The sequence below is a fragment of the Bactrocera neohumeralis genome, unplaced genomic scaffold, assembly GCF_024586455.1.
Source record: "Bactrocera neohumeralis isolate Rockhampton unplaced genomic scaffold, APGP_CSIRO_Bneo_wtdbg2-racon-allhic-juicebox.fasta_v2 cluster10, whole genome shotgun sequence".
NCBI classification, from domain to species: domain Eukaryota; kingdom Metazoa; phylum Arthropoda; class Insecta; order Diptera; family Tephritidae; genus Bactrocera; species Bactrocera neohumeralis.
This window is the reverse complement of record NW_026089623.1, coordinates 7,263,637-7,291,636: the sequence shown is the minus strand read 5'-3', so window position 1 is coordinate 7,291,636 and position 28,000 is coordinate 7,263,637. Positions and strand designations below refer to the sequence as shown.

The 28,000-nt window shown below is 37.8% G+C and overlaps 1 protein-coding gene, 1 long non-coding RNA gene and 1 pseudogene across 2 annotated transcripts; 1 reads left to right on the top strand and 2 right to left on the bottom strand.

Moving 5' to 3' along the window:
• Positions 1 to 10,291: 10,291 nt before the first annotated feature.
• Positions 10,292 to 10,960, top strand: LOC126765163 (uncharacterized). Its single transcript, XM_050482744.1, has 2 exons — positions 10,292 to 10,490; positions 10,560 to 10,960. The coding sequence occupies exons 1-2, from the start codon at positions 10,349 to 10,351 to the stop codon at positions 10,958 to 10,960; spliced, it is 543 nt and encodes a 180-aa protein (XP_050338701.1). The 5' UTR covers positions 10,292 to 10,348.
• A 789-nt stretch (positions 10,961 to 11,749) lies between these two features.
• LOC126765130 (uncharacterized) lies at positions 11,750 to 12,499 on the bottom strand. The gene is made up of 3 exons (XR_007668279.1): positions 12,369 to 12,499; positions 11,913 to 12,312; positions 11,750 to 11,856 (listed from the first exon to the last, which is right to left on the bottom strand). It is a non-coding gene; the product is annotated as an uncharacterized LOC126765130 (long non-coding RNA).
• Positions 12,500 to 26,054: 13,555 nt separating this feature from the next.
• On the bottom strand, positions 26,055 to 27,526 carry LOC126765162 (uncharacterized; annotated as a pseudogene).
• Between the last annotated feature and the right edge of the window lie 474 nt (positions 27,527 to 28,000).

Sequence of the window (28,000 nt, the reverse complement as noted above, 5' to 3'; positions counted from 1 at the left end):
AATAAACCGAAATTAAGTGCATTTAATATATCGTTAATAGGGTTTGGTGCAAACATTAGTGAAAATAAAATAAAACCGGACGTTTACCTCGAGCACGATATACAAATAGACGGTCAAATATTTCATTTAACTTTTACGTTGTGCCAACCAACTGGATGGATGTCGAAGTGGATTTTGGCGAATACTTATGTCTAAAGGCAGTGTTGACGCGTGCCACCAGTATACTTACGTGGTATAGTATACGTATGAGATCGAAAATAAAAAGCACTGATTTTCACACTCGTTATAAAATTTATTTAATTACAAAATTTGTGTATTTATATATACTCTATGTGTATATTTTTATCACTGCTGCACACGGTTGGCGAACTTGGTGATTCACTTCACTCCCGTCACTTGGCGGTTTTAATAAAAAATAAATTGCGGTGATGATTGCGGTTAAAAAGTTAAAACTAAATATCACGGACGACTGCTTTGCTTCACGGATGAAAACGGTAAGAGAGCGATCCCGGTCGGATCAATCCCTTTTGAAGGTTTGGGTGGTGAATAGTTGCTGATTACGAGTCGTCTCGTTGATAATCGTGTGGTTGTTGTGTTGTAGTGTTCTAGTAATGATCGGTGTTAAGTACTGTGTTTGATGCGTGTGTGTGTATTGGTGTATGCTGTGAACTGTTGTATGATGAGGTGTTGTGACGTGTCGTGATGTGATGTGATGTGACGGGAGGTGATGCGATGTGAGATATTGCAGTTCACAGCTCATGTGAACATCCCGGCCCCCCTAGGCGAGTTAATCGGCTAGGATAGCATCGCTGCGTGGTCTGGTACGGGTGTTGGTGCTACTTTCCGACGGATTGGCTCGGCGGGAAAACGATGAAATAGAGTGTGATGGGGCCTCTGGCACTCTATGGTGGCGTGGTCATCTGCCAGGCAGGTCATGCAATGCCCATGGGCTCTTGCAACCTGTTGTCGTTGAGCGGGCTTCATGCTCTTAAAAATGGTGCATCGTTTCAGCGCGTGTGGGTGATGGCACAGGCTGCAACATGGAGGCCCCTGTGGCTCCAATAGCTGCTCTTCCCTCATCTCCCTGATTGCTTCGGTGGATGGCGGTAGTCGCATAACCCTGGTCCTTGGAGCGGCAACGGGTGTAGCCGACGCTTTGGGTATAGCGATTTCGGACCTTATGGTGTTGGAGGTGATTTGGGTCTCCTCTACGTCCATTTCTATGGGAATATAAAATTGTATTAAATTGATTTTGTTTATAATACTAGAATGTAGTTGTTGTAGCTACATATCTATACATATGTATATATATAATACGTTGATCTTTAAGGCTTCAAAGCTAATGCATTTGCAAAACACCTAGCTGAAACCGTTCGTCCAAACGAGGATAGTGAAATCGCGTTCCTCGGTAGCATTCAACAGGATCATGCAACAATCCCAGCAATCACCATTTGTGAACTTAAATGTGAAATTAAAAAGCTCAAAGTTAAGAAAGCAGCTGGCTTCGATTTAATTACAGCTGAAGTGTTAAGGCAGTTACCATACATATGTTTACGGAAGCTCGCCTATCTTTTCAATACAGCAATCCGTCTGACATATTTTCCAAGCCTTTGGAAAGTTGCCGAAGTTGTTATGGTTCCAAAGCCAGGTAGGGATCCTCACGTAGTCTCGTCATATAGACCAATTTCGCTACTTCCACAAATCTCAAAACTTTTTGAAAAATTAATTTATCCAAGATTAAAATCTATAATCGACGAAAAGCAGTTAATCCCATCGCATCAGTTCGGTTTTAGAAATAAGCATTCAACAATAGAACAAATTCACAGAATAACATCAGAAATAGAAAAATCCCTGGAGGAGGGAAACGTATGCTCAGCTGTATTCCTTGACGTTGCACAAGCGTTTGACAAGGTATGGCACGAAGGCCTTATGCAAAAACTAAAATCATGTCTTCCGGTTGAGTATTGTGCTCTTTTAGAATCGTACATCACCATGAGATTTTTCCGAGTAAAACAAGGAAATGAATTCTCTAAACTAAAAGAAATTGAAGCAGGAGTTCCTCAGGGAAGTATCTTAGGTCCACTTTTATATATTTTGTATACAAGAGACTTACCGTTAGCACCAAACAGTATGACTGCCACTTTTGCTGATGACACCGCAATACTATGCGTCGAAAAAACAGCAGAAAAAGCTGCGATAAACCTGCAACATGCAATCAACTCTGTAGTAAGCTGGACCAAAAAATGGAGAACAAAACTAAACGGTGGGAAATCGGTTCATGTAAATTTTACAAACAAAAGAATCACTTATCAACCTATAAGTATTCTAGATGTCTGCATACCATACGCAAATACAGCTAAATATCTTGGCATCACGCTCGATGCTAGATTACGTTGGAAGGAGCATATCAAAATAAAAAGGATTGAACTTAATCTCAAATTGTCGAAAATGAAATGGCTAATTGGGCGAAGGTCAAACCTGTCCATACACAACAAATTACTTCTTTATAAACAAATAATCAAGCCGATATGGTCATATGGTGCGGAACTGTGGGGATGTGCCAATGATGGCAGTATTAATATTATACAACGTTTTCAAAACAAGGTGCTAAGAGGTATTGTAAATGCTCCTTGGTACTGCAGAAATGCTGATATTCATCGAGACCTAAGGATGAATACAGTCGCCGAAGAAATAAGGAGTCAGGCAGATGCCCACTACAAAAGGCTTAATGCACATGTGAACGAGGAGGCGAGAAATCTTCTTTTATACACATGCCTCTCTAATCGATTATGTCGCAAAAAACCACATAGCTTAGTTGGAAGCTAAAATATAAAGAAATTAATTATACTATATACCGTATATGTATGAATAATACTATTAATTTCTATGTAATTTGTTTTTAAGTTATTCAAATCAAACTGCTCGTTAGTTTTTGAAACTAGTTGTAGTGATATCAAACATTGTTAAAGTTTTAATGTTGAAGGTGTTCCTCGCTGTTTGGAAGAAAACACAGTTTGGTGACTGGTCGAGTTAATATGCCGGTTTGTGTTCGAACATCGACTACTCTTATGTGACCATCTGACCTTCGATGAACCTTTTCAATGCGGCCTAGCCGCTAGTCTGTTGGAGGAAGGCATTCGTCCTGTATGATGACGCATTCTCCTGCATTGGCCTCCTTCTGGGCCGTTTTCCATCGATATCTCTTATGGAGATCTTTGAGATAGTCTTTCTTCCATCTGTGGCTGAATTCGTGATGGAGAATCTTGATTCTTTCCCATCGACTTATTAAAGTGAGTGAGTCTCCTTCTGTCTCAGGTATGGCGAGAAGAGGAGCTCCTCTGAGGTAATGGCCTGGTGTAAGAGCTGTGGAATCGGAGGGATCTTGCGAGAGGGGTGAAATGGGTCTTGAATTTAAACGGCTTCGATACGAGTGAGTAGTGTAGTAAGCTCCTCATAATTAAATTTATGATTATCAGCCGTTTTCTTTAAATGGGACTTAAAGCTTTTTACTGCTGATTCCCAAAGTCCGCCCATGTGTGGAGAACATGGAGGTATAAACTGCCAATCGATCCCTTGGGGTGCATATTTGTTACTATTTCAGGGGAGACTTCTTTCATGAAGTTTATAAACTTATTCTCTGTTGCTCTTTGGACTCCCCCAAATTTTTCCCATTATCGCTCATTATTTTTGAAGGAAATCCGCGTCGTCCGACAAAGCCTGCAAATGCCGCGAGAAAAGCCGCAGTAGTCAGATCTGAACAAAGCTCGAGGTGTACTGCCTTTGTCGTAAAACATACAAAGACAGCCACATACCCTTTTCTAAATCCGCAGTTGAAGTATCTTGGGGTAATAGTGGACTCAAGACTCAAGTTCAAAGAACACTTAGAAAATGCGACAAGTAAAGCTAATAAAATATTTAATGCGTTATCTAGAATGATGGCAAATAAAGGTGCGTTCCAGCCGACGATGTTTAATAGCTAAGGCAATAAGTTCAGTGATCCTGTATGCGGCTCCAATATGGATACAGGCGCTAGAAACAAAATCATATGCTAGACCAATTAACACAGTGCATAGGCTTTCAGCAATACGAGTGATAAGTGCTTTCCGAACCATTTCAAATGACGCTGCTGAGGTATTAGCCAGTATGGCACCGATTGACATCCAGGGAGACGAATTCGCACGAATATATAACTTATCAGAGACGTCTACCACAGCAAAAAGAGAAGAGAGAATAAAAAGCATTGCAATGTGGCAGCAGCGGTGGCAAACTTCATGCAAAGGACGGTGGACCTACCGACTGATTCCGGACATACACTCGTGGATAGGTAGGCAACATGGAGACCTGGATTTCCACCTTACCCAAATACTCAGTGGGCATGGTTTCTTCAGAAGCTATCTATTCAAATATCGTCATGACTTTAGTCAATACTGTCCGACGTGTACAGAGTGTATAGAAGACTCTGAACACGTGTTCTTTCATTGCCCTCGGTTTTCTAGTATAAGGGAAAAGCTGAAAACCACCACTGGAGGTAGTATCACGGTGGAAAATTTGACAGCACTTATGTGCGAGTCCTCTGTAAAGTGGAATGCTGTCAGCGAAGCGGCAAATCAAATAATGACAAAATTGAGACATTTAGAACAGATTAGGCGTCAGTCAGTCCGTGCAATAGAGGAGACTTAAAAGTCTTCTTCTCTCCCATGAAGTAATACTTTGTCTAGTGGTCCCGTGGGAGAGACATGAGGTGGGAGTAGGTTAGGTTTAGCGGATTAAAGTCCCGCACTTCGGCTTTCGATGCTTCCTCCTACTATAAAAAAAAAAAAAAAAAACCCTTTTCTAAATGAAGAAGACCTTAACATGGAGGCCTTTATCTGGAAAGGTCCAGCAAAATCAACCCCAGTGATGGTAAAGGGTAGAGCATAGTTGCAGCGTTCAGGTGGTAAAGCTGCATTGATCTGCGTACGCATTTTGTGTTTGTACATGGTACATGGTTTACACATGAAAATCGTCCTTTTGATTTGTGGCTTTAGTCGCGGTATATAAAATTCTTGACGGACCATTTGTTGCATTAAGCGATGCTCACCATGCAGTGTAAGCTGGTGCAGATATGATAGAAATAGGTAAGTAAAACGGGATTTCTCTGGAATAAGGATGGGATGTCGTTCGTTATAACTAAGGCTGGAGTTCGCTAATCTTCCATTTGCCCTTATTAATCCCTTAGAGTCCAATAATGGATTTAGGACGAGAAGAGAGCTTCCCTTTTCGAGAAGTCGCTTTTCAAGCAACTTTGATATCTCTTTGCTGAAATAGCGAGTTTGTGTATATCGTATTAGACTGACCTCGGCATGTTGCAAGTCGGAATGCGTTAGTTGTACGCAAGGATCATTTGGTGCTCCTTTCATTTTTTGTTTGAGTCCTTGAATGAATTGGTTCATATAAGCGACTACCCTTAGTGCTCTAGGAAATGATGAAAATCTGCGGAGAATATCATCCTCTTCTGGAGTGACATGAAATTTTTCTATTTTCCGACTTTCCGGAGGTATGATATTCCGAGCAGAAGATGTAGGCCAGAATTCTGGGGATTCTGTTAGCCATGTGGGACCGTTCCACCAGAGTGTAGTGCTGGTGAGGTGAAGCGGCTTGCAGCCTCTTGTCTCAAGATCTGCTGGGTTATCTGCACTTGCAACATGTTGCCATTTTGCTGGGCCAACTAAGTCTAAGATTTGAGATATTCGGTTGGATACATAGGTCTTCCAGGTATAGGGTGGTTTTTCTAACCATGCTAAAACTATCTCTGAGTCTGACCAAAGATACATTTTATGATCGTTTAATTTGAGATGGGTTTGGACTTTTGAAATTAATTTTGCTAACAGAAGAGCACCATTCAGTTCAAGCCGTGGCAGACTGAGTGTCTTCAAAGGTGCAACTTTGGCTTTGGCTACCAAGAGGTGTGAAGATATTTTGTTGTTGATTATAACTGTTGCGCAATAAGCCTTTTCAGAGGCATCACAGAAACCGTGTAATTCTGTGTTATTGTTAGGGGTGAAATTTACCCATCGAGGGATTCGAATTTCTGAGATAGTATGCAAATTGTTAGCAAATTGTACCCATTTTGTTAAACGTACAGGTTTTACCTGTTCATCCCATTCAGTGCCATCTTGCCGCAATTCTTGAATGAGGATTTTTGCTTGAATCATTATTGGCGAAGGCCATCCTGTGGGGTCAAAAAGTTTTGCCACCGAGAAAAGTATTTGACGTTTTGTAATGGAGGACAAAGCAGATATTGACTCAATTGTATAAGAGAATTGATCTGTTATCGCATTCCATTGAATCCCTAGAGTTTTGGTTGTACTAGTCTTTTCAAATTTAAGGAAGTCTGTATCTAATAAGTCTTCTTTCTTAATGTCTTTTATAATTTCAGGGTGGTTTGAAGTAATTTTCTTTAGGGAGAAACCTGCAGAATTTAATGCTTTGATCTATCGCAAGTGATTCGCATGCTAATGCGATACTGTGGCTACCTGATAGTATGTCGTCCACGTATGTTTGTGTTTGCAACACAGAAGATACTAAAGGCAAATTTGTTGCATTTGTTTGTGCCACTTCATGTAATGTTCTAATGGCCAAATAGGGTGCACGATTGATGCCAAAGGTGACGGTTTTAACTTTATAGTCGCTGATTGGACTATTACTTGATTTGCGGAAGACTGTACGTTGGTAATCTTGGTCATCTTCATGTACTAGAATTTGCCTGTACATTTTTTCTACATCCCCATTGAAAACGTATTTAAACATGCGCCAATTTAGAATTAGCAACATGAGATCAGGTTGTAATGTTGGCCCTGTGTATAGTACAGCATTGAGTGATTTGCCTGAGCTCGTACACTTTGAGGCATTGAAAACCACTCGTACTTTTGTTGTAATTTTATCAGGTCTTATTACCCCATGATGTGGTAGATAAAAAGATAAATATCTACCTTTAGACACTTTTTCATATGGTACAGCTTCTCCATATGATTGAGGTCAAGATATTCGTCCATCACATTATCGCATGCCGATTTAAGCTCACTTTTCTTTATCAGGCTTTTTTCCAGGCTTAGAAATTGCTATGGTTTCAGGGAAAGTTGGTTTGAATGGTAATCGCACACCATAACGACCATGTTCGTTTCTTGCTGTTGTGGACTTGTAATAGGCTTCACATGCCTAGAAGCTGGGTAATTTGGGGTAATTCTTCTAATTCCCAAAATTTTTAAAGTTGATTATTTAAAAATTCGTTTGACAAATTTTCCTCTTGTGTGGTGAAAGAATTGATTTTTTCAGGGACTTGGCCACTTATAATCCACCCAAAGATTGTATTTTGGGTTAACAATTTATTGGAGATTTTCTCAATACCTTCAAGAATTATTTGAGGTATTAAGTCACTGCCTAATAATATGTCGATTTGTGATGGGGTATAACAACTGGGATCTGCTAATTTGAGATGTGAGCATTTTTCCCAGTGTATTTTATTTACTTCATAGCTTGGAAGCAAATTTGTAAGTTGCGGTAGAACGATGGCTTGTGCATCTATTCTAATATCCGCATTTGGAGATACTAAGGTAATTGGGCATATTTTGTTCGAATTTTGGAAAATTCTTCCGCCCATTCCCGAAATTTGGAAATTTGAATGTTTTATTGGCAATTTGAGCCGATTTTGAGCCTTTGATGATATGAAAGATCTTTGAGATCCTTGATCTATTAGTGCTCTTAATTTGAATAAATCACCCTTATGTTCTATGGTGATTACCGCAGTGGGTAAAAGAATTTTGCTTTCATTTTTTGAATGAAGCGCTTGAATTTTTGCTGCTTTAGAGCAATATGGTTGTTCTTCCCTTTTTTCGGGATTTGAGGTTTCGGGACTACTTGATGTAGTTGTAGCGACTAACCCCGTGGTTTTCTGAACTTGATTTTGCTTCATATTTTGAAAGTTGGTAATATGAAGCAGTGAGTAATGTCTTCGTTGACAGTACACACAATTTAATTTGCTTTCAAAGTCTTTTGTCATATGAGCATTCGACAGACATTTGATGCAAAGTTTATGTTGTCTGACAAGATTGTTCCTCTCAGAAACGGAAAGTTTTTTAAATTTCTCGCAAGATCTTATGTTATGACCTCCTTTACAAATTTCACATAATGGTTGCCATTTATTAGTTTGGTTTGACACGAAAGTGTGACTTTTATTAATGGGTCTATTGTATTGCATATTGTTATGTATCCAGATATTCCCCTCACCCTACACACCATATTCCGTACGCTTCCCAGCACTTAATCTCTATTTCTCCTTGTCTCCCATCTCCTATTGCAATAATTATCATCTCGTCCACTCCACCCGCTATTCGCTTTAAGTAGGCTATGTGCATTTCAATGTAACTAGAACAAGTTCAGTTCGATTTTTGAATTGCCGAAATAAAGAACTCGCTTAACACACTTAACTGGCGCAGTCGGAAGCGAACCACGCGTAGTTTTTTCTGGAAAAGAAATTTAAGAGCGTGTGCAAAGAAAAACCTAAAAGAAAATTTCGGGATTTAAAAGAAAAATAAAACTATTGTTAATAAAAGGCGCGAGAGTAAATTTCGGCGCGCATAAGTCAAACGTGCATTACGTTCGAATTTAATATAAGTGTAATATTGAAGGTATTTATTGGACAAAACAGTTAGACCAGTGAAGAAAAAAAAAGTAGAAAAACGTACAATTGTGGGTACAGTTGCGAAAAGTCTAAAGCGAAAAGAACAAAAAAATTACATGCAAAACCAATAATAACTGAAATTTAAATAAAAAAAAAACTTAACAGTTAGACCAGTGAAGAAAAAAAAGTAAAAAAACGTACAATTGTGGGTACAGTTGCGTAAAGTCGAAAGCGAAAAGAACAAGAAAAAAATTACATGCAAAACCAATAATAATTTAAATAAGAAAAAAAAAACTTAACAGTTAGACCAGTGAAGAAAAAAAAAGTAGAAAAACGTACAATTGTGGGTACAGTTGCGTAAAGTCGAAAGCGAAAAGAACAAGAAAAAATTACATGCAAAACCAATAATAACTGAAATTTAAAATAAGAGAAAAAAAAAAACAAAAGCTTAACAGTTAGACCAGTGAAGAAAAAAGTGGAAAAACGTACAATTGTGGGTACAGTTGCATAAAACCAACATACTTAAAAGAGAAAAAAAAATCACATACACGAGCAACAACAGCGGCAACAGTGACACCTATAAAAACAGCAACAGCTTCAGCAGCTACAGGCAGCAAACACTTGCAAACGTCGAATTGGAAGCTTAACAGAACCAATTGCAGCATCAACAACAAGAACATAATTTTCTTCAATTTAAATCATTATTCAATTCTACAAAATGAAATGTATGTATGTATAATAGAAGTTAATATTACGAATAGTATCGATAGCTTAAGAATTCATTTTTTTCCTTCCTTCTTGAGAAGTATAATACTGATAAATACGAGTTTGTAACGCAAAAGCGAATTAGAAGTATTGTTGTTTAAGTTCAAAATTATTGTTATAATAATTATAATTAAATTGCGTAATAAGTTATAAACATGGATCAGTTGGACATAAGTAGCAGATTTAAGCTCATTTCGAGTAATCTAAATGCGATTCCGCATTATGATGGTAATAGAGACGCACTACTTAATTTTATCGAAAGAATTGACTTAATGGTGCCTATTTTGGAGCCTCTCCCATCCGAATATAAAGTATTGTTAATGGGCAACATTAAAGACAAAATTACGGGTAGTGCAAGAAGGACCCTGTTAATGAATGGAAACTTATACTATGTTCGGACCGACAACGAAAACATGTTTTCGTGGAAAAAACTGGTTTTCGCACGAAAACTTGTGTTTTCGTCCATGTAAAATCTGTCAAACGAAAACACAGTTTTCGCTGAAAACTTCTTGAAAACTTACATTCCACTCATTATAATCGGTGCCTGCTCTAGTTTAATCGATTTTTTTGGAAGACATATTTTGCCGGCCCAAATTGTCACTTGATATTTGTTTACATTCCATATAAAATACAGCTGTCAATTGATATACATTTCGAAAATGGAAAAACAAAAATATAAAAAAAGAAGTTGTTGGAGTGATAGGGCAGAAGCCCTACTAATTGAATTGTGGCAGAACAAAATAAGTGCTTTTCGCGGTCCTAAGAAAAACAGCCACATAGTGGAGGAAATGGCAATGGAGTTGCAGCAACAAGGTGTGCATTTCACGGCGAGTGAAATAAAATCGAAAATACACAATCTTTCACAAAGATATAGGTATGTAATTAAATAAAATTAAGAAAAAATAGAGCTTTTACATATATATCATGTTTTACAGGAAAGAGAAGACAGCAGTCGAGTCAACTGGCGGTTCTCCCTCGCAGTGGCCACTTTACGATAAAATGAGAGCCGTACTGTTGCCGTACGTCAGCTACAATGCCGAGAGCTTAGTGGAGGAAAGTTTTCAAAGTAAGAAACATTTGTTTTGTAATTCAATATATTATTTATATTTACATGCCTATATACATTTTTAAAAAGGTTCTACTAACTCCGAACCACTCCAAATTTCGGTGGAAACGGCTGCGTCTTCTACATTCGTTGCTGCATCGCCATTGTCATCAACGGTTTGCCTACCATCGCCCTCAGCTATGCCGATGTCGCCAAGCGATACTTCTTCGGTACCAGTACCGTCTCCCGAGCCGAGTGATGCTATTAATAAAAAAAGGAATAATTTTCAAAGCATAATCTTAAAAAAATTTGAACAAATAGAAAAACAGCTCGAAAAAGCAAGTCAGCAATCCATTGAAACCAGCAAAGAAATTAAGGACTTGACAAAAAAAATGGTTGAAAATGATAATAAAAAAACCGAAATGATGGAACAATATATTAAAGATTCTAAAGAAACAAATGAACGATTACTTCAATTTCTAAATAAATAAAAAAATTAATGAATATAAGTATTTTCTGTTTAATAATATATTTTTAACGTTGATATGCATTAGTTTTTATATGGAAAATAAAATTGAATTTTGTTTGGTGTGTACAACTTTATCTTTGATTTAATGTATATGCAATTGTGTAAAATGTAGATATTATGATACAATATGCACATGTACTTACCAAAATATGTACAAAGTGCTATCCGAATCATTTCTCCATTAATTGGGTCGTCAGATGCATATGAAATATCACACGGATTCTGGCGTCTAGTCTCCAACTCTTCCAAAGCGCGTAACCATTTAGCGTTTAGCGTGTCGTTGTTATCATTTAAAAATTGTGAAGGACGCAACATGCTTTTATTATGGAGTTGGCATTCCGTACAGAGTTGTCAATTCCTTTTCCGATGCGTCGAAAGCGGGCCTTGAGGTGTCCAAAAGCATTTTCGACAACTCTACGTGTTTTCGAAAGAGCATAGTTGAATAACTTCTCACCATTATTTTGATTTACGCTAAATGGATACGGTTTCATAAGTTGTTTGCTAAATTGAAGAGCCGAATCCCCAATAATGAATACTGGCACATTTACGCCTGAAATTTCTCTAGACATTTCGCTTAGTAAAGGACAACTATCCATTTCTTTTTTAAGTGATGACGTCTCATAAATTTGAGAGTCATTACATCGCCCGGGACTTCCTACGTTTATGTAAGGAAAACGGTATCTGAAAATACATTGTAATCATTACTTACATATATACATATACATATGTACATATATTGAGTTTTTAGACTTTACTTAGCATCAACTAATGCCATTAAAACGGTGGAATACCATCCTTTATAATTATAATAATCAACAACTTCGTCAGATGATGGATGAATCTCAGAGTGGCATCCGTCTGTAAACAATTATTAGAACAATAGCGCAAATTTAAGATTTTATAACCAATATTACCAATTGCTCCTAAGCATTGTGGGAATCCAATTACCTCGAAACCAGTCACCAATTCGGTTATATTTTCTCTGTTTAGAGGCAACATTTTAAAACAGGATGGCTGCAGTAATCTCCAGATTTCGGTGCAAAATTCCAGTAAAATTTCGCAAACCGTAGATTTTCCTACACCGAACATGTTGGCGATACTACGATACTCTGCAGATGACCCTAAAGCAAATAATGTTATAGCCACTCTTTTCTCGATAGGAATAGCTTTTCTGTAATTTGTATCCATTTTTTGTAACGGGCGGAGGATGTCACATAATTTATCAAAGGAACTTCGGTTCATGCGAAAGTTCTCTTTAAAAAAAGCAGATCCGTTTCGTTGGCAATCGTGTTCTCAAAACTGATTCTTACGTTGCTGGAATTAATAATATATAATTGAAAACTTTTGCATCAATAGGAACATATACACACTTTTGTCCAACATGAATTAATCGGCATCCCAAGGTCCTTTATTAAATCTAATACGATTAGATGTTGTTTCTTTAACTCGGCTATCTTTTTTGCCAAGGCATGGTGCTGAGTAGTAAGACATGGGTGATGAGCAGGGTATTTATTTGGCTTCTCAAAGCCAATGCTTTCGCAATAAACATCTTTTTCTCAGAATTCTAAAAAAACACGATCTTTAGTAATAAATATAAGCAAATATTAAGGATTTCAAAACTTACCATTCTCGTTGCTCAAATGTAAACAAACAAATAAATTTGTGAGCTGTCAGTGAAAACTCAGCGAAAACACAAATTGTCGTCCGAACAACTTACGTTCCACAACATACAAATGTGTTTTCAAAATGTTTTCAATGTCGGTCCGAACATAGTATTAGATACTTGGCCATCAATTAAACAGGTTTTGATCGATTATCATGGGGGAAAAATTCAGTTGATGAATTAATCGCCAAGATTAGAGCATGTCGACGTGACTCTTCAATTGAGAACTTCTATAATAAATTAGCAACACTTTTATGTCGGTTGAACAATGCGCTTTATTTCAGTGAAAACAGATTCCCTGAAGTTAACAGCGAAAGCAATGCCAGAATTGCCCTAAATTCTTTTAAATACTAGTTACCGGAACCTGTCAAAAGCATAATCGTAAGTCGAGACCCAACAAGTCTAAAGAACGCTTTCGAAATCATAAAATCAAACGGCTATTTAAATTATAAAACCTCGAATTCCAATAATTTCAATAGTAGATTACAACAAAATTACAATAGAAATGGAGGAAATTTCGAACAGACATTAAATTACAGAAATACGGGAAGATACAACAATAATAACGAAAGATTCCAAAATCAACATAGACAACAACACAGTTATAACACTCGACAGCCAAATTTTTCTACACAATCGTGACAAGCGCACAACATTAGCCACCAGTCACACAGAACACAAAATCACAACCAACAGGCAAACCATATTACACAATACAACCATTTAACTGGACGTAACCAACATCTTCATAACAACCAATATCACAATCCTTCTCATAACGAACCTGCACTTGAGCCAATGGATATAGGAATGAATGAAAGCAATCAGAATTTTCAATTTGGCGCTCTAGGAAATTACCCTATATAGTCATAAATACGAAGGTGAAAAAACTAAAATTTATTATTGATACTGGCGCCGAATTTAGCATAATAAACCCAAAGCTTTGCAATCCGAAATGGAGAACAATGTCGCCCACCTTCAATATTAAACTCCTAAATGGAAATGCCTCAACAAACATACGGTATAGCGCACCACTTTTTAAAGAATTTCGGAAAGAAAATCAGTTTGTCGATTTTATTGAACTACCATTTCACGATTACTTCGACGGTATATTGGGAAACAATATATTGCTTAGCCTAAACTGCATAGTCAATTATAAAACTCGGAAGCTTGTTACAGAAAATGCGACACTACCGATTTATTTTTGTGAAGATGAGGAGTACGAAGTAGAAAAATATTTAAAAAATGAAAATTTGCAAGTATTTAGTTGTCAAAACAAAGTACGCGACAGTGTACTTAATAGCACATTTGCAAAACATTTAAATTCAAGGGACGAATCGACATTAAAAAAGTTGCTGAACAATTACCCAGACATATTTTACGAGGAAGGAAGCAATCTACCGTTTACTAGTGTTATACAACATAGGATTAGAACTAAGACAGATTCGCCAATTTATACCAAACTTTATAGGTACCCGGTTGTGCATCGTGCCGAAGTAGACAGACAAATAAATGCAGAAAATAATTGTTCCGAGCAACAGTCCTTATAATTCGCCTCTATGGGTCGTACCAAAGAAAATCGACAACGGTAGCGAACAAAAGTGGCGAATTGTAATAGACTACAAGAAGCTAAACGAACAGACGATGGACGACAAGTTTCCAATTCCGAATATGCAAAACATATTCGACAAATTGGGAAAGTGTAGCTATTCTAGCACAATCGACCTTGCTAAAGGCTTCCACCAGATCGAAGTACATCCAGACGACAGATCCAAGACGGCATTTTCGACAGCAAGTGGCCATTACGAGTTTAATCGTATGCCCTTTGGGCTAAAAACAGTTCCCGCGACTTTCCAAAGACTAATAAATCATGTTTTACGAGATTATGTCAATAAAATTTGCGTCGTTTACTTGGACGATATTCTAATTTTTTCTACTAGCTTTACAGAACATATTGACTATATAACGAAAATTTTTAAGAAACTAAGAGAATCAAATTTGAGAATTCAAGGCGAAAAGTGTCACTTTGCAGCATTTACAACGAAATTTTTAAGCCATGTTGTTTCAGTTGACGGCATCAGACCGGATACATCAAAAATTATAGCAATCGCAGCGATGCCACCACCATCCAACGCGAAAGAAATTAAACAATTTTTGGGTATCACAGGGTATTATCGGAAATTTATACGTGATTATGCAAAGGTTGCCTATCCAATGGTTCGATATTTAAAAAAGGATTGCGTTGTTGACACTAAAGACAGTGAATTTTTAAACTCTTTCGAAACATTGAAGAAGTTAGTTACAAGTGAACCAGTTTTACAACCACCGGATTTTAATAAAAAATTTACATTAACAACCGATGCATCTCAGTTTGCCATCGGGTCTGTGCTTAGCCAAAGTGGCCATCCAATTTCCTTTGCATCACGTACTTTATCAGACCATGAGATACGCTATTCGACTATAGAAAAAGAAATGCTTGCTGTTGTGTGGTCTGTAAAACATTTTCGAACCTATCTATACGGTCGCAAGTTTACAATTCAAACCGATCACAAACCTTTGACGTGGTTAAACAATCTCAAAGAGCCTAACATGAAGTTACAAAGATGGAAAATTCTTCTTAACGAGTACGATTTTGACATAACCTATGTATATAAAAGGTAAAGACAACACGGTGTTTAATAACGAAACTATTCAAAACAATAATAGTGAAGAACAATTAGAGACATGGTCCACGGACGGAACGGTTCACAGTGCGCAGGAAGATAATTTAAAATACATTTTTTTACAGAGAAATCCATTAATTATTTCAAAAATCAAATCTATCTTCGATATGGCGAAAACGAAAAGTTTTTTATAAAAATTGTACACAATAAGTGTCAATCACATATTGTTGTAACAGAAAAGTCAAATTTAAAAGAAATAATGCGAAAGGTATTGTTAGAGAAGGGGTTAATGTGCATTTTTTGTAAGAACGGCGAACTTTTCCTTAAATTTCAAAACATTTATACTCAGAATTTTCAAATTTAAAATCTAACATTGTATAGATCAAAGACAAAACTAATGGAAATTACGGACAAAAATGAAATACTAGCTATAATAGAAAACGAACACCTTCGTAACAATCACAGAGGCATACAAGAAATATTTCTTGAATTGAAGAATAAAGTTTTTTGCCCTAAATTATTTAAAATAATAACCAAAGTCATTAATAATTGTTCAATTTGTAAAATAGCAAAACACGACAGAAATCCAGTTAAACATCCTTATCAAATAACAGAAACTCCAAAGTATTTCAACGACCTAGTCCACGTAGATATTTGGTTTCCATACAGAAATGTAATGTATCTCACAACAATAGATAAATTTTCAAAATACGCAACGTTCCATAAACTTAACGACAGGAATTCGATTGCGATCTTGGCAGCTTTGAAGCAACGTATACAATTTTTAGGCAAAATGCGGAAACTAGTATTTGATAACGAACGCTGTATATTGCACAGCGCAGTAAGATTGTTTTTGGAAGAGGAAAACATTGCGACACATGTAACTACCCCAGGGCACAAAACAGGTAACTCTGACATCTAACGTTTACACGGTACTCTAAATGAACATTTGAGAATAATAGAAGCAGATAAAAGCAATAAGACAGTAGAGTTAAGTGACAAACTTTTCAAAATATTTAACTCGTACAATAACACAATACATTCAACAACAAAAATGAGGATTGATTTTATAATTAAAAATTTTGACAAAGAATCGATTCAGAACTTATCTAGAAAATACGAAGAAGAAAAAATTGATAGAAGCGATCAGCTTAACAAAAAGAGGCACCATGAGTCAACTCAGTTGGATAACGTAGTAGTTAATAGACAAATTGCAAAGAATACACCTAAATACAAAAAATTGGATAAATATGAGCGTCATGGTAATCATGTAATAGACATATCAAATAAAAGAAGAACGAAATACTATAAAACACAATTGAAACGCAAATATAAATTCCAAAATGAATGAAGAGAAAATTTATGACAAATGAAAAAAAAAATGTTTAAAACTAAATGTATGAATTATAAATCAATTAAAGAAATTTATGTAATATGAATAATTTGCGGAGACGCAAATTTCCTAAGGGTGGAGGTGTTATGTATTTATGACAAATGAAGAAAAAAAAAATATGTTTAAAACTAAATGAATGAATTATAAATCAATTAAAGAAATTTATGTAATATAAATAATTTGCAGAGACGAAAATTTCCTAAGGGTGGAGGTGTTATGTATCCAGATATTCCCCTCGCCCTACACACCATATTCCGTACGCTTCCCAACACTTAATATCTATTTCTCCTCGTCTCCCATCTCCTATTGCAATAATTTTCATCTCGTCCACTCCACCCGCTATTCGCTTTAAGTAGGCTATGTGCCTTTCAATGAAACTAGAACAAGTTCAGTTCGATTTTTGAATTGCCGAAATAAAGAACTCGCTTAACACACTTAACTATATTATTGCTGGCTTGAGGTTTGAACAAGTTTTTACTTGAGTCATTTTGATGACTTTTTAGATTTATATTTTTGCTGTAAATTCGCTCAGCTATCTCATATTGAGCAGTGAGGAATGCTTTCATTTGCTCCCATGTGGGCATTTTTTTTCTTTCCACAAGTGATTGTTCCCATCGTAGTAACGCAGCATCAGGGAGTGTTTCTGCACAACTACTATGATGGGGTCCCACGATTCTGTGGAGATATTTTGTGTTTTTAACACTAAAATGCAATTAGTCACTGTCGAGTATAAATTTTGAAATTCCTGGCTGGTTTCTTTCTGAATTTTTGGTAGATGTAATAATGTTTTTATTGGGTTTTCTATCATAACCCTTCCATTTTCGTATCTTTCGACCAATGCTTCCCAAGCCAGCTTAAAATTTTCGTCATTTAAAGCGAATCGCTTGACGATACTGCCTGCTTCCCCTTTTGTTTTGTACCTTAGATGGTATAACTTTTGTGCTTGTGAGAGTTTAGGATGGTTTATATAAACGGCAGTGAACATGTCCCGGAAGGACGGCCATTAATCATAACATCCATTAAAAACTTCAGTATCACAAGCTGGTACTTTGAGATACATACCCTTATCTAGGTCTTCTTTTGGTGTTGTAACTACTCTGGGAGGGGAAGTAGTGGCTCTACTTGGCCTTACTAAACTTATTTGTTCAGTTATCATTCCCTTTGTCAACTCATACTGATCGCGGCAGTTATCACACTTGGCTGTTGCCGAAGCTTTTGCGTTTTCTGGCAGTTCTGCGTCGTCAGTATCTAGTACTGTATCGTACGCTGCCATAAGGCGTGCCCATAGATTGTTAACACTTTCTAATTATACTCTCGCAACAATGTTGCCAAAGAGAGTATTATAGTTTTGTTCACATAACGGTTGTTTGTAAGTCCTAAAACTAAAAGAGTCAGATATAGGGTTATATATACCAAAGTGATCAGGGTGACGAGTAGAGTCGAAATCCGGATGTCTGTCTGTCCGTCCGTCCGTGCAAGCTGTAACTTGAGTAAAAATTGAGATATCTTGATGAAACTTGGTACACGTATTCCTTGGCTCCATAAGAAGGTTAAGTTCGAAGATGGGCAAAATCGGCCCTCTGCCACGCCCACAAAATGGCGGAAACCGAAAACCCCTAAAGTGTCATAAATAAGCCATAAACAAAGATATTAAAGCGAAATTTGAAACAAAGGATCGCATTAGGGAGGGGCATGTTTGGACGCAATTTTTTTGGAAAAGTGGGCGTGGCCCCGCCCCCTACTAAGTTTTTTGTACATATCTCGGAAACTACTATAGCTATGTCAACCAAACTCTACACAGTCGTTTTCTTCAGGCATTTCCATGTACAGTTCAAAAATGGAAGAAATCGGATAATAACCACGCCCACCTCCCATACAAAGGTTATGTTGAAAATCACTAAAAGTGCGTTAACCGACTAACAAAACACGTCAGAAACACTAAATTTTACGGAAGAAATTGCAGCAGGAAGCTGCATCCAGGCTTTTTTTAAAAATTGAAAATGGGCGTGGCCTCGCCCACTTATGGACCAAAAACCATATCTCAGGAACTACTCGACCGATTTCAATGAAATTCGGTATATACTATTTTCTTAACACCCTGATGACATGTACGAAATATGGGTGAAATCGGTTCACAGGCACGCCTTCTTCCAATATAACGCTATTTTGAATTCCATCGGATGCCTTTTCTGTATAATATATACATATGTTAGGAACCAATGATGATAGCGGAATAAAACTTTACAAAAATACGGTATTTGAAAAATATGTAAATGACGTATAATGAAATCTCGATTATCACTTTATCATGCGAGAGTATAAAATGTTCGGTGACACCCGAACTTAGCCCTTCCTTACTTGTTTTATATTTAAAACTGATTCTGTTATGTCAGTAATAGGGGAAGCTTAAATCTTGTACAATATCTTATAAAACTGTCACTTTCAGTGATGAATCTAGATATTGTCTGATCTTTTGATCTTTTTTGTTTTGTTTGCACGTGTGCCTTGTGGTTTATCTTCATCAGCCATTTTCGGAATTTCTAATGATAGAGGTGTTTTTGGCTTGTTTGATTTGTCAGATTGCATTAATTTGAATAGAGTTTAAAGCTTTTAGCTTAAAGTTTTGTCTAATAAATAATTGATTCAAAATTAAAATTGCCAAAGCAATGTAGTCAAATAGAAAGAGTATAAATTAAAAGTTTTGTTAGCACAAGATTTGTTTTGCAAAAAAAATATATATATTTTTTGTAAAATATATTAGGTGTTCAAATTTTCGATTCGCTACCGCAAAGATAATTTATTTTTATTTTTTTAAAAAAGTTCGATAAAATTTTTATTTTTTTTTTTAATGTGACTGAAAATTTTTTGAAGTGTATCAAAGTATCTTCAGTTCACTCGCGCTTATTTGTATATTTATATCTGTAAACGAATCAAGAACGCGAAAGAAAAATACAAAACGTAAAATTGTTTGTATGCATCTATGTATTATCATATGTTTGCATATGCACATGCTTTATATGTTTTCTTTTGTTTAACTTTGCTCGTACCCTTTTAGCTTTTAGGTATGTAATTGATATATATGTATGTATATGTGTATGTATATATGTTATAAAAATATAACATATTCCAATTTGCTAATCGCACATAAATGTATAAACGCGTGGAAAAAATAGAAGGAAATAATACTTATATATGTTTATATATTTGTGTAATTATGTATATGAGTTGAATAGTAGTATGTATGTATAAATGTACATATGTATGTATGTATGTCGCACGGGAGATGCATAAGTTTACCGGCACATTGGTAAATACATACATAAATGTAATGCCTTTTTTTCTATTTTTTTTTATTACCTAGCTTTGCTTGAATGTTCTAAGCGATTTGAACATCCAAGCAGGCAGTTTAGTATTATTATGAGTTATTGCTTTATGCTAAATTATGTTATGTATGTATGTACCATATATATATGTACATATGTATATTAAATGGAAGAATTGCAATTTTTAGGGGAATATGCTTATATGTATATATGTATGTTTTCTTTTTTAGATATGTATGTATATATTTCGTTTTCTTTTCGTATCTTCCGCTTTTGCTTATAGCCCAAGGGGTATCGCAAAAATTATCGCAAGTTATACTTGATTTATTTTTATTTTTTTTATACTCTCGCAACAAAGTTGCCAAAGAGAGTATTATAGTTTTGTTCACATAACGGTTGTTTGTAAGTCCTAAAACTAAAAGAGTCAGATATAGGGTTATATATACCAAAGTGTTCAGGGTGACGAGTAGAGTCGAAATCCGGATGTCTGTCTGTCCGTCCGTCCGTCCGTGCAAGCTGCAACTTGAGTGAAAATTGAGATATCATGATGAAACTTGGTACACGTATTCCTTGGCTCCATAAGAAGGTTAAGTTCGAAGATGGGCAAAATCGGCCCTCTGCCACGCCCACAAAATGGCGGAAACCGAAAACCCCTAAAGTGTCATAAATAAGCCATAAATAAAGATATTAAAGTGAAATTTGGCACAAAGGACCGCATTAGGGAGGGGCATATTTGCACGCAATTGATTTGGAAAAGTGGGCGTGGCCCCGCCCCCTACTAAGTTTTTTGTACATATCTCGGAAACTACTATAGCTATGTCAACCAAACTCTACACAGTCGTTTTCTTCAGGCATTTCCATGTACAGTTCAAAAATGGAAGAAATCGGATAATAACCACGCCCACCTCCCATACAAAGGTTATGTTGAAAATCACTAAAAGTGCGTTAACCGACTAACAAAACACGTCAGAAACACTAAATTTTACGGAAGAAATTGCAGAAGGAAGCTGCACCCAGGCTTTTTTTAAAAATTGAAAATGGGCGTGGCCTCGCCCACTTATGGACCAAAAACCATATCTCAGGAACTACTCGACCGATTTCAATGAAATTCGGTATATACTATTTTCTTAACACCCTGATGACATGTACGAAATATGGGTGAAATCGGTTCACAGGCACGCCTTCTTCCAATATAACGCTATTTTGAATTCCATCGGATGCCTTTTCTGTATAATACGAGTAATATACATTAGGAACCAATGATGATAGCGGAATAAAACTTTACAAAAATACGGTATTTGAAAAATATGTAAATGACGTATAATGAAATCTCGATTATCACTTTATCATGCGAGAGTATAAAATGTTCGGTGACACCCGAACTTAGCTCTTCCTTACTTGTTGAAATTATAATGGGGTGCCTAACGACACAAGCTAAGCAAAAGGCGGGTACTGTACTTTTTTGCAGTTATTATTTTTTTGATAGATATACATATTCGAACTGTTAAGTACAGTTAACGGTGTCCCGAAATACCGTCAAAACTGTACCTTAACATACATACATATATATGTGCATAAAAATTTAATTTATATATTTTTATATATCAAAGTAAATATGGAATGGACTCGCTTTTATTTCCGCCAAGGGTTTTGGGTCATTGAACCGTTACTCTTTTTTTTTTTTGTTTCCTTCAGTCCCTTATTCAGTTTTTATACTCTCGCAACAATGTTGCTAAGGAGAGTATTATAGTTTTGTTCACATAACGGTTGTTTGTAAGTCCTAAAACTAAAAGAGTCAGATATAGGGTTATATATACCGAAGTGATCAGGGTGACGAGTAGAGTCGAAATCCGGATGTCTGTCTGTCCGTCCGTCCGTCTGTCCGTCCGTCCGTCCGTGCAAGCTGTAACTTGAGTAAAAATTGAGATATCATGATGAAACTTGGTACACGTATTCCTTGGACGTCAGAAACACTAAATTTTACGGAAGAAATGGCAAAAGGAAGCTGCACCCAGGCTTTATTTAAAAATTGAAAATGGGCGTGGCGTCGCCCACTTACGGACCAAAAACCATATCTCAGGAACTACTTTACCGATTCCAATGAAATTCGGTATATAATATTTTCTTAACACCTTGATGACATGTACGAAATATGGCTGAAATCGGTTCACAACCACGCCTTCTTCCAATATAACGCTATTTTGAATTCCATCTGATGCCTTCTCTGTATAATATATACATTAGGAACCAATGATGATAGCAGAATAAAACCTTACACAAATACGGTATTTGAAAAATATGTAAATGACCGATAGCGAAATCTCGATTATCACTTTATCATGCGAGTGTATAAAATGTTCGGTGACACCCGAACTTAGCCCTTCCTTACTTGGTTTCCTTATGTACGTCCAGCGCTGTCCCTGATGATTTGCTGTCTTTCTCTTTGTTGTTTTTTTGATGTAGTCTCCCGTGACTATTTATGCTAATTGTGATTATCGCCTGTTTGCTGTTTCAGTTTTAATGTTTGTATGTTTGTTGAACTTTGTACTTTTACCGCGCCCGTTTTTGATGTTAGTAGGGTTCGGCTTTGGTTTTCAGATTATTTCGCGCCCGTTTTTGATATTAGTACGTTTTATGTTCTTTTTTCACTCACTTTATGTTTCAATTTTTTTATGTATCTATATTTTTTCACCTTTTATTTCCCGTAGTTCTGGGATTTGTTTCTTTTTTTTCACTGTAACATTGTGCTTCATACATATGTTCACTTTAACTTTGTTCACTTTAAGGTTTTTTTTTTGGTGAATTTTGTGCTTCAAACACTGCACTTGCGCACTTGCCAGGAAGTTATTAAAATTTTTATTTTATTTTATTCTATTTTATTTTATTTTTTTCTTAGGTGCCTTTCTGATAGGCTCGAAGGACCATTTGTTGACGCGTGCCAGTATATTTACTTACGTGGTATAGTATACGTATGAGATCGAAAATAAAAAGCACTGATTTTCACACTCGTTATAAAATTTATTTAATTACATTATGTATTTATATTTACTCTATGAACCCACTGCTGCACACAGTTGGCGAACTTGGTGATTCACTTCACTCCCGTCACTTGGCGGTTTTAATAAAAAATAAATTGCGGTGATGATTGCGGTTAAAAAATGAAAACTAAACTAAACTAAGCTGTGAACTGTTGTGTGATGAGGTGTTGTGACGTGACGTGATGTGACGTGACGGGAGGTGATGCGATGTGGGATGTTGCAGTCCATAGCTCATGTGAACAGGCAGAAATAACAATTGGGATGCTCACAACGTGTCATAAAGCATCGTAAAATCATAAAATCATAAAGTTTTATACTAGTTTAAAAAATTTGTTGTTGGATTGCATACTAAAATAAGTGTACGCAAATACAACTCTGAACGCCATGTTTTCGGATCGTTATAACTTATAACTTTATGAGACTATGTGAAACCCCTAAATACTCAATTAAGAACCTAAAAATATTGCTACAACCGATGTAGAAAAGCGAACTGTACTTAGTGATGAATCGCCAATATTTTGTAGACCACGCCGGGTACCTTTCTCACAAGTAGCTTTCGTTAATAATCATATCGACGAATGGCATGAAGACGGTGTAATAGAAGAGTCAAATTCAGATTTTATAAGTCCACTTGACTTAATTAAAAAAAAGACGGGTCACATAGATTTGCGTAGACTTTCGTCAAATTAACAAAGTAATTATTAAAGATCGATTCCCACTTCCGCTTATAAACAACCAATTATATCGATTTTCAGAGGAATATAACGCGGGTTTTAGAAATTTAACACGAAAAGTTATTGCGTTAAGTGATAATAATTTACATATTTTTTTATTTTGCTGTAAAATTAATTAGATTAGATCAATTTGTGTACTTTGAGTATTGGATTGTATTTTCATTTCCTAATGTATATATTATACAGAGAAGGCATCAGATGGAATTCAGAATAGCGTTATATTGGAAGAAGGCGTGGTTGTGAACCGATTTCACCCATATTGCGTACATGTCATCAGGGTGTTAAGAAAATAGTATATACCGAATTTCATTGAAATCGGTCGAGTAGTTCCTGAGATATGGTTTTTGGTCCATAAGTGGGCGGCGCCACGCTCATTTTCAATTTTTAAAAAAAGCCTGGGTGCAGCTTCCTTCTGCCACTTCTTCCGTAAATTTTAGTGTTTCTGACGTGTTTTTTTAGTCGGTTAACGCACTTTTAGTGATTTTCAACATAACCTTTGTATGGGAGGTGGGCGTGGTTATTATCCGATTTCTTCCATTTTTGAACTGTATATGGAAATGCCTGACGGAAACGACTCTACAGAGTTTGGTTGACATAGCTATAGTAGTTTCCGAGATATGTACAAAAAACTTAGTAGGGGGGGGGGGGGGGCCACGCCCACTTTTCCAAAAAAATTACGTCCAAATATGCCCCTCCTAATGCGATCCTTTGTGCCGAATTTCACTTTATGGCTTATTTATGACACTTTAGGGGTTTTCGGTTTTCGCCATTTTGTGGGCGTGGCAGAGGGCCGATTTCGCCCATCTTCGAAATTAACCTTCTTATGGAGCCAGGAAATACGTGTACCAAGTTTCATCATGATATCTCAATTTTTACTCAAGTTACAGCTACTCACTCATCGTCCATACCTCTGCACCATATAGCAGGATGCGAATAATGAGTGACTTACAGAGGTTGGTTTTTGTTCGTCGAGAGAGGACTTTATTTCTCAATTACCTACTCAGTCCAAAGTAGTACCCGTAGTCGCGAGTGCGACGCCTATTTGGAGACTTATCCCACGGTAGTTGGCACAGATTGTGGAGACTCCCTTTTTGTGAATTGGACAGAGCACACTTTAATTCTAATGTTGTTGTTGTTTTAACGGTTACTTGAAAGGATTATCTAAATTGTCGTCGACTTCATCTAACAGGAGGCCCAAGTAACGTGCTGTTTCGACGGGGTCGGACCAAAGGGAAAAGGGTGTGGGTTTGGCGGGGCATGCAAAGAAATGCCAGTATCATGTGGAGACTCATTGCACGCAGGACATATGTTGGATATGTCGGAGTCTATTCTGGATAAGTAGGAGTTTAGCCTGCTACAATATCCAGAAAGAAGCTGCGCAAGGATCACTCTCGATTCTCGCGGCAACTCGAGCTCTTCGTCTGCAATGGGGGGTGATTTGACTCCAAGAACGCTTCTCTGGAAGGGAGTCGGTGAAGGTATTGATAGCTATACTGTGAATGGCGGTCAGTGCTTATCGGAAGTTAGTTGTGTCCGAAGTCCGGTCGGCGTATTGTTCGATGTCGTCGACGTAATTGAAGAAGGACCTCTTGATGTTTCTAGGAGGCGGTTCCATTCCAAGCAGGTAGCTGCAGAGGTGATTTCTGAGAAAACATTTCAACAGGAACTTATTGGAGTGGAGTTAATTGTGCTCCTTAACTGGGAGCATAAGCGTCTCACTATGTAGATGTTCGATTGGAGACATTAAAAGGCATCCTGTCGTAGTCTGGAGTGCAGTGTTCTTATAAGTCTGTAGCTTTCTCATCTGTGTTCCACTGCATCTAGGGAAACATATTAGTGCGGGGTAGTTGAGGGCCGGCCGGCCGATTCCCTAGTAAGTTGCCAACAACGTTTCTTTGCCTTTTCTCCATGTGCTGCCGGCTAGCGACTTGAGGATTTTGTTGCTGCTCTGTACCTTGGTGATCATCGCGGTCGTATGAGGAGTGAAGGACAAACAAAGACGTCGACTGCAATATTAAGCTCAAGTCTGTACTCCTTCGTCCAGTTCGTAAATATATGGTCGCTGTGAATTTGGAGTGTTAGGTTCCGTGCAGAGAAGAAGCGAGAAAGGTCGGAGAGATAGCCGTTTTCCTTTGAACACATGTCATCGATTCCATTGCCCGACGTCAATATCGTGCAATCATCAGCGTACGAGGTTATGGGAACTCCCTCTGGTGGCTGTGGGAGTTTTGAGATGTAGAAGTTAAACAGTAGCAGGGAGAGGACACCACTGCGGGACCTCCCGTTTAATTCTTCTCAGTTTACATTTTTCTCTTTGAAACAGTACGGATGATTGACGACCGCTCAAGGAGCGTAGCTTCTTCGATGTCCCGCAGTAGCGTTGTGTGATTGACTGTGTCGAAAGCTTTTGACAAGTCCAACAAGTCCAACGCTTCGATGTCCCGCAGTAGCGTTGTGTGATTGACTGTGTCGAAAGCTTTTGACAAGTCCAACAAGTCCAACGCTACGAGGATCGTTCTTTCACAGAGTGGTTTCTGGTTAAGGCCATGGACTATCTGCCCGTTTATGACATTTAGTGCTGTGCACTTTTCAGAATCCATGCTGGTGGTTGGCTAGGCTCAGGTGGTGAGTGAAAGTCGGGAGTAGGAAGGCCTCAAGTGTCTTCATTACTGGGGGAGAAGTGCGCGGGTCCGAAGAGGCACGGCCATTGCATTGAACTTCAAGTCGGTCATCATGTCTCTTCGGGTTAGACAAAGCCTTGACCGAAGACCAAAGCTTACTCACACCGGTGGAGAGGTTACAGAACTTCTTGTGCTCTTTCTATTTCATCCGTTTATATTGATTTACCAATCGCCAAATCTCCAAATTGACATCATTTATTCGGGGACTTTCGGGATCGGCATGGCGTAAGGTGTCGCGCACATTAGCTAAAACGGCTGCTTCGGCTGGGAAATTAGGGCGGAGTTCCGCAATTCGTCCAGTCGGGATGCAGCGAGTGGTAGCTGCTTCGATCATCTTGCGGAATCGTATCACGCCAACGATACGTCTGTAGGAATGGGTAAAGCGTTGAAGGTATTTTCAGTAAATTCTGTGAAGCCGACCCAGTTAGCTTTGTTAAAGTTAACGAAGGTGCGGTTGTGCACAGAAACAAAATCGGGAGGTTTTTCGATCGAGATAATTATGGGCAGGTGGTCTGAGGCGAGAGTTAGCATATTTCGCCAGGTTATGCTATTTATCAGACCACCTTTAGCAATGGTAATATCGGGCGAGCTATTACAGGTATGTCGAATCGTTAATCTGTTCCGCCAGGTCCATCCCCTACGATCGTTTGACAGGCAGGAATGCCAAAGACCCCTAGTACCAACCGGTTTCCAACACGAAGTAGCGCAGTTGTATTCGGGTGATATCCTGTAGGGCAACACGTAACTGGGATGATGTATAGTATATATTAAATATTTCGAGCTCGACATCGCCTGACCGGATAGCTTTACCCTGACATTCTAGGGTAGTATCCCTGCTGTCGATGTCTTCATCGATTAGACGATATTGCAGGGTGATGTGCAATATGAAGGTTACTCCACCACCATTATCTCGCTGGCGATTCTTACTTAAGACGTTCGTTGCAGCTGTAGAACCCGTAGTGGCGGTTGTCGCACTGTGGTGTTGTTTGGCGACGCCACTGTTGAGTGTTGCGGAGGCAGACTTCTGCAGCATGGGGCAATGTACGGCACACTCCACTCACGCGTGTGCGTAGGCCGGAACATGCCGGGAAGTGACACCGGCCAGTGCAGGAATTGAACTTGATTAATGTGACATTCCGACCTGCGACGGTCTGACACACGGAACAGACTGTGCGAGTATCCAGGAGTTGCTGAAGGGTTCTCGCACGAGGATTGGAGCGGGATGAAGGATGGGGGGAGGACAAGTCAGAATGGGTATTATGTTGACGGTTTGAGCTTCTGTGGACCGTAGAGGTACTCTATTAGTCACTCGGGGTGAGTGGCGGCGCAGTACGTGAACTTGGTGCAGATTACACTGCCGCAGAGGCTACTGTCGCAGTAGTGCGTTGACAACATGGGACCACGTAACTCGTGGTTCACTCTCTACAGTGGAGTTTGGATGGAGCTTTTGGTGCAAACGTAGCAGAAAAATTCCTCCACGCCCAGGTTGGACTCAATGCTAGCACGA

Bases quoted from the DNA above. Each gene is read 5' to 3' on its own strand.
- LOC126765163 (XM_050482744.1), top strand. From the start codon at position 10,349: ATGTTTTACAGGAAAGAGAAGACAGCAGTCGAGTCAACTGGCGGTTCT. The intron at 10,491-10,559 runs GTAAGAAACATT...ATTTTTAAAAAG, and splicing joins AGTGGAGGAAAGTTTTCAAA to GTTCTACTAACTCCGAACCA.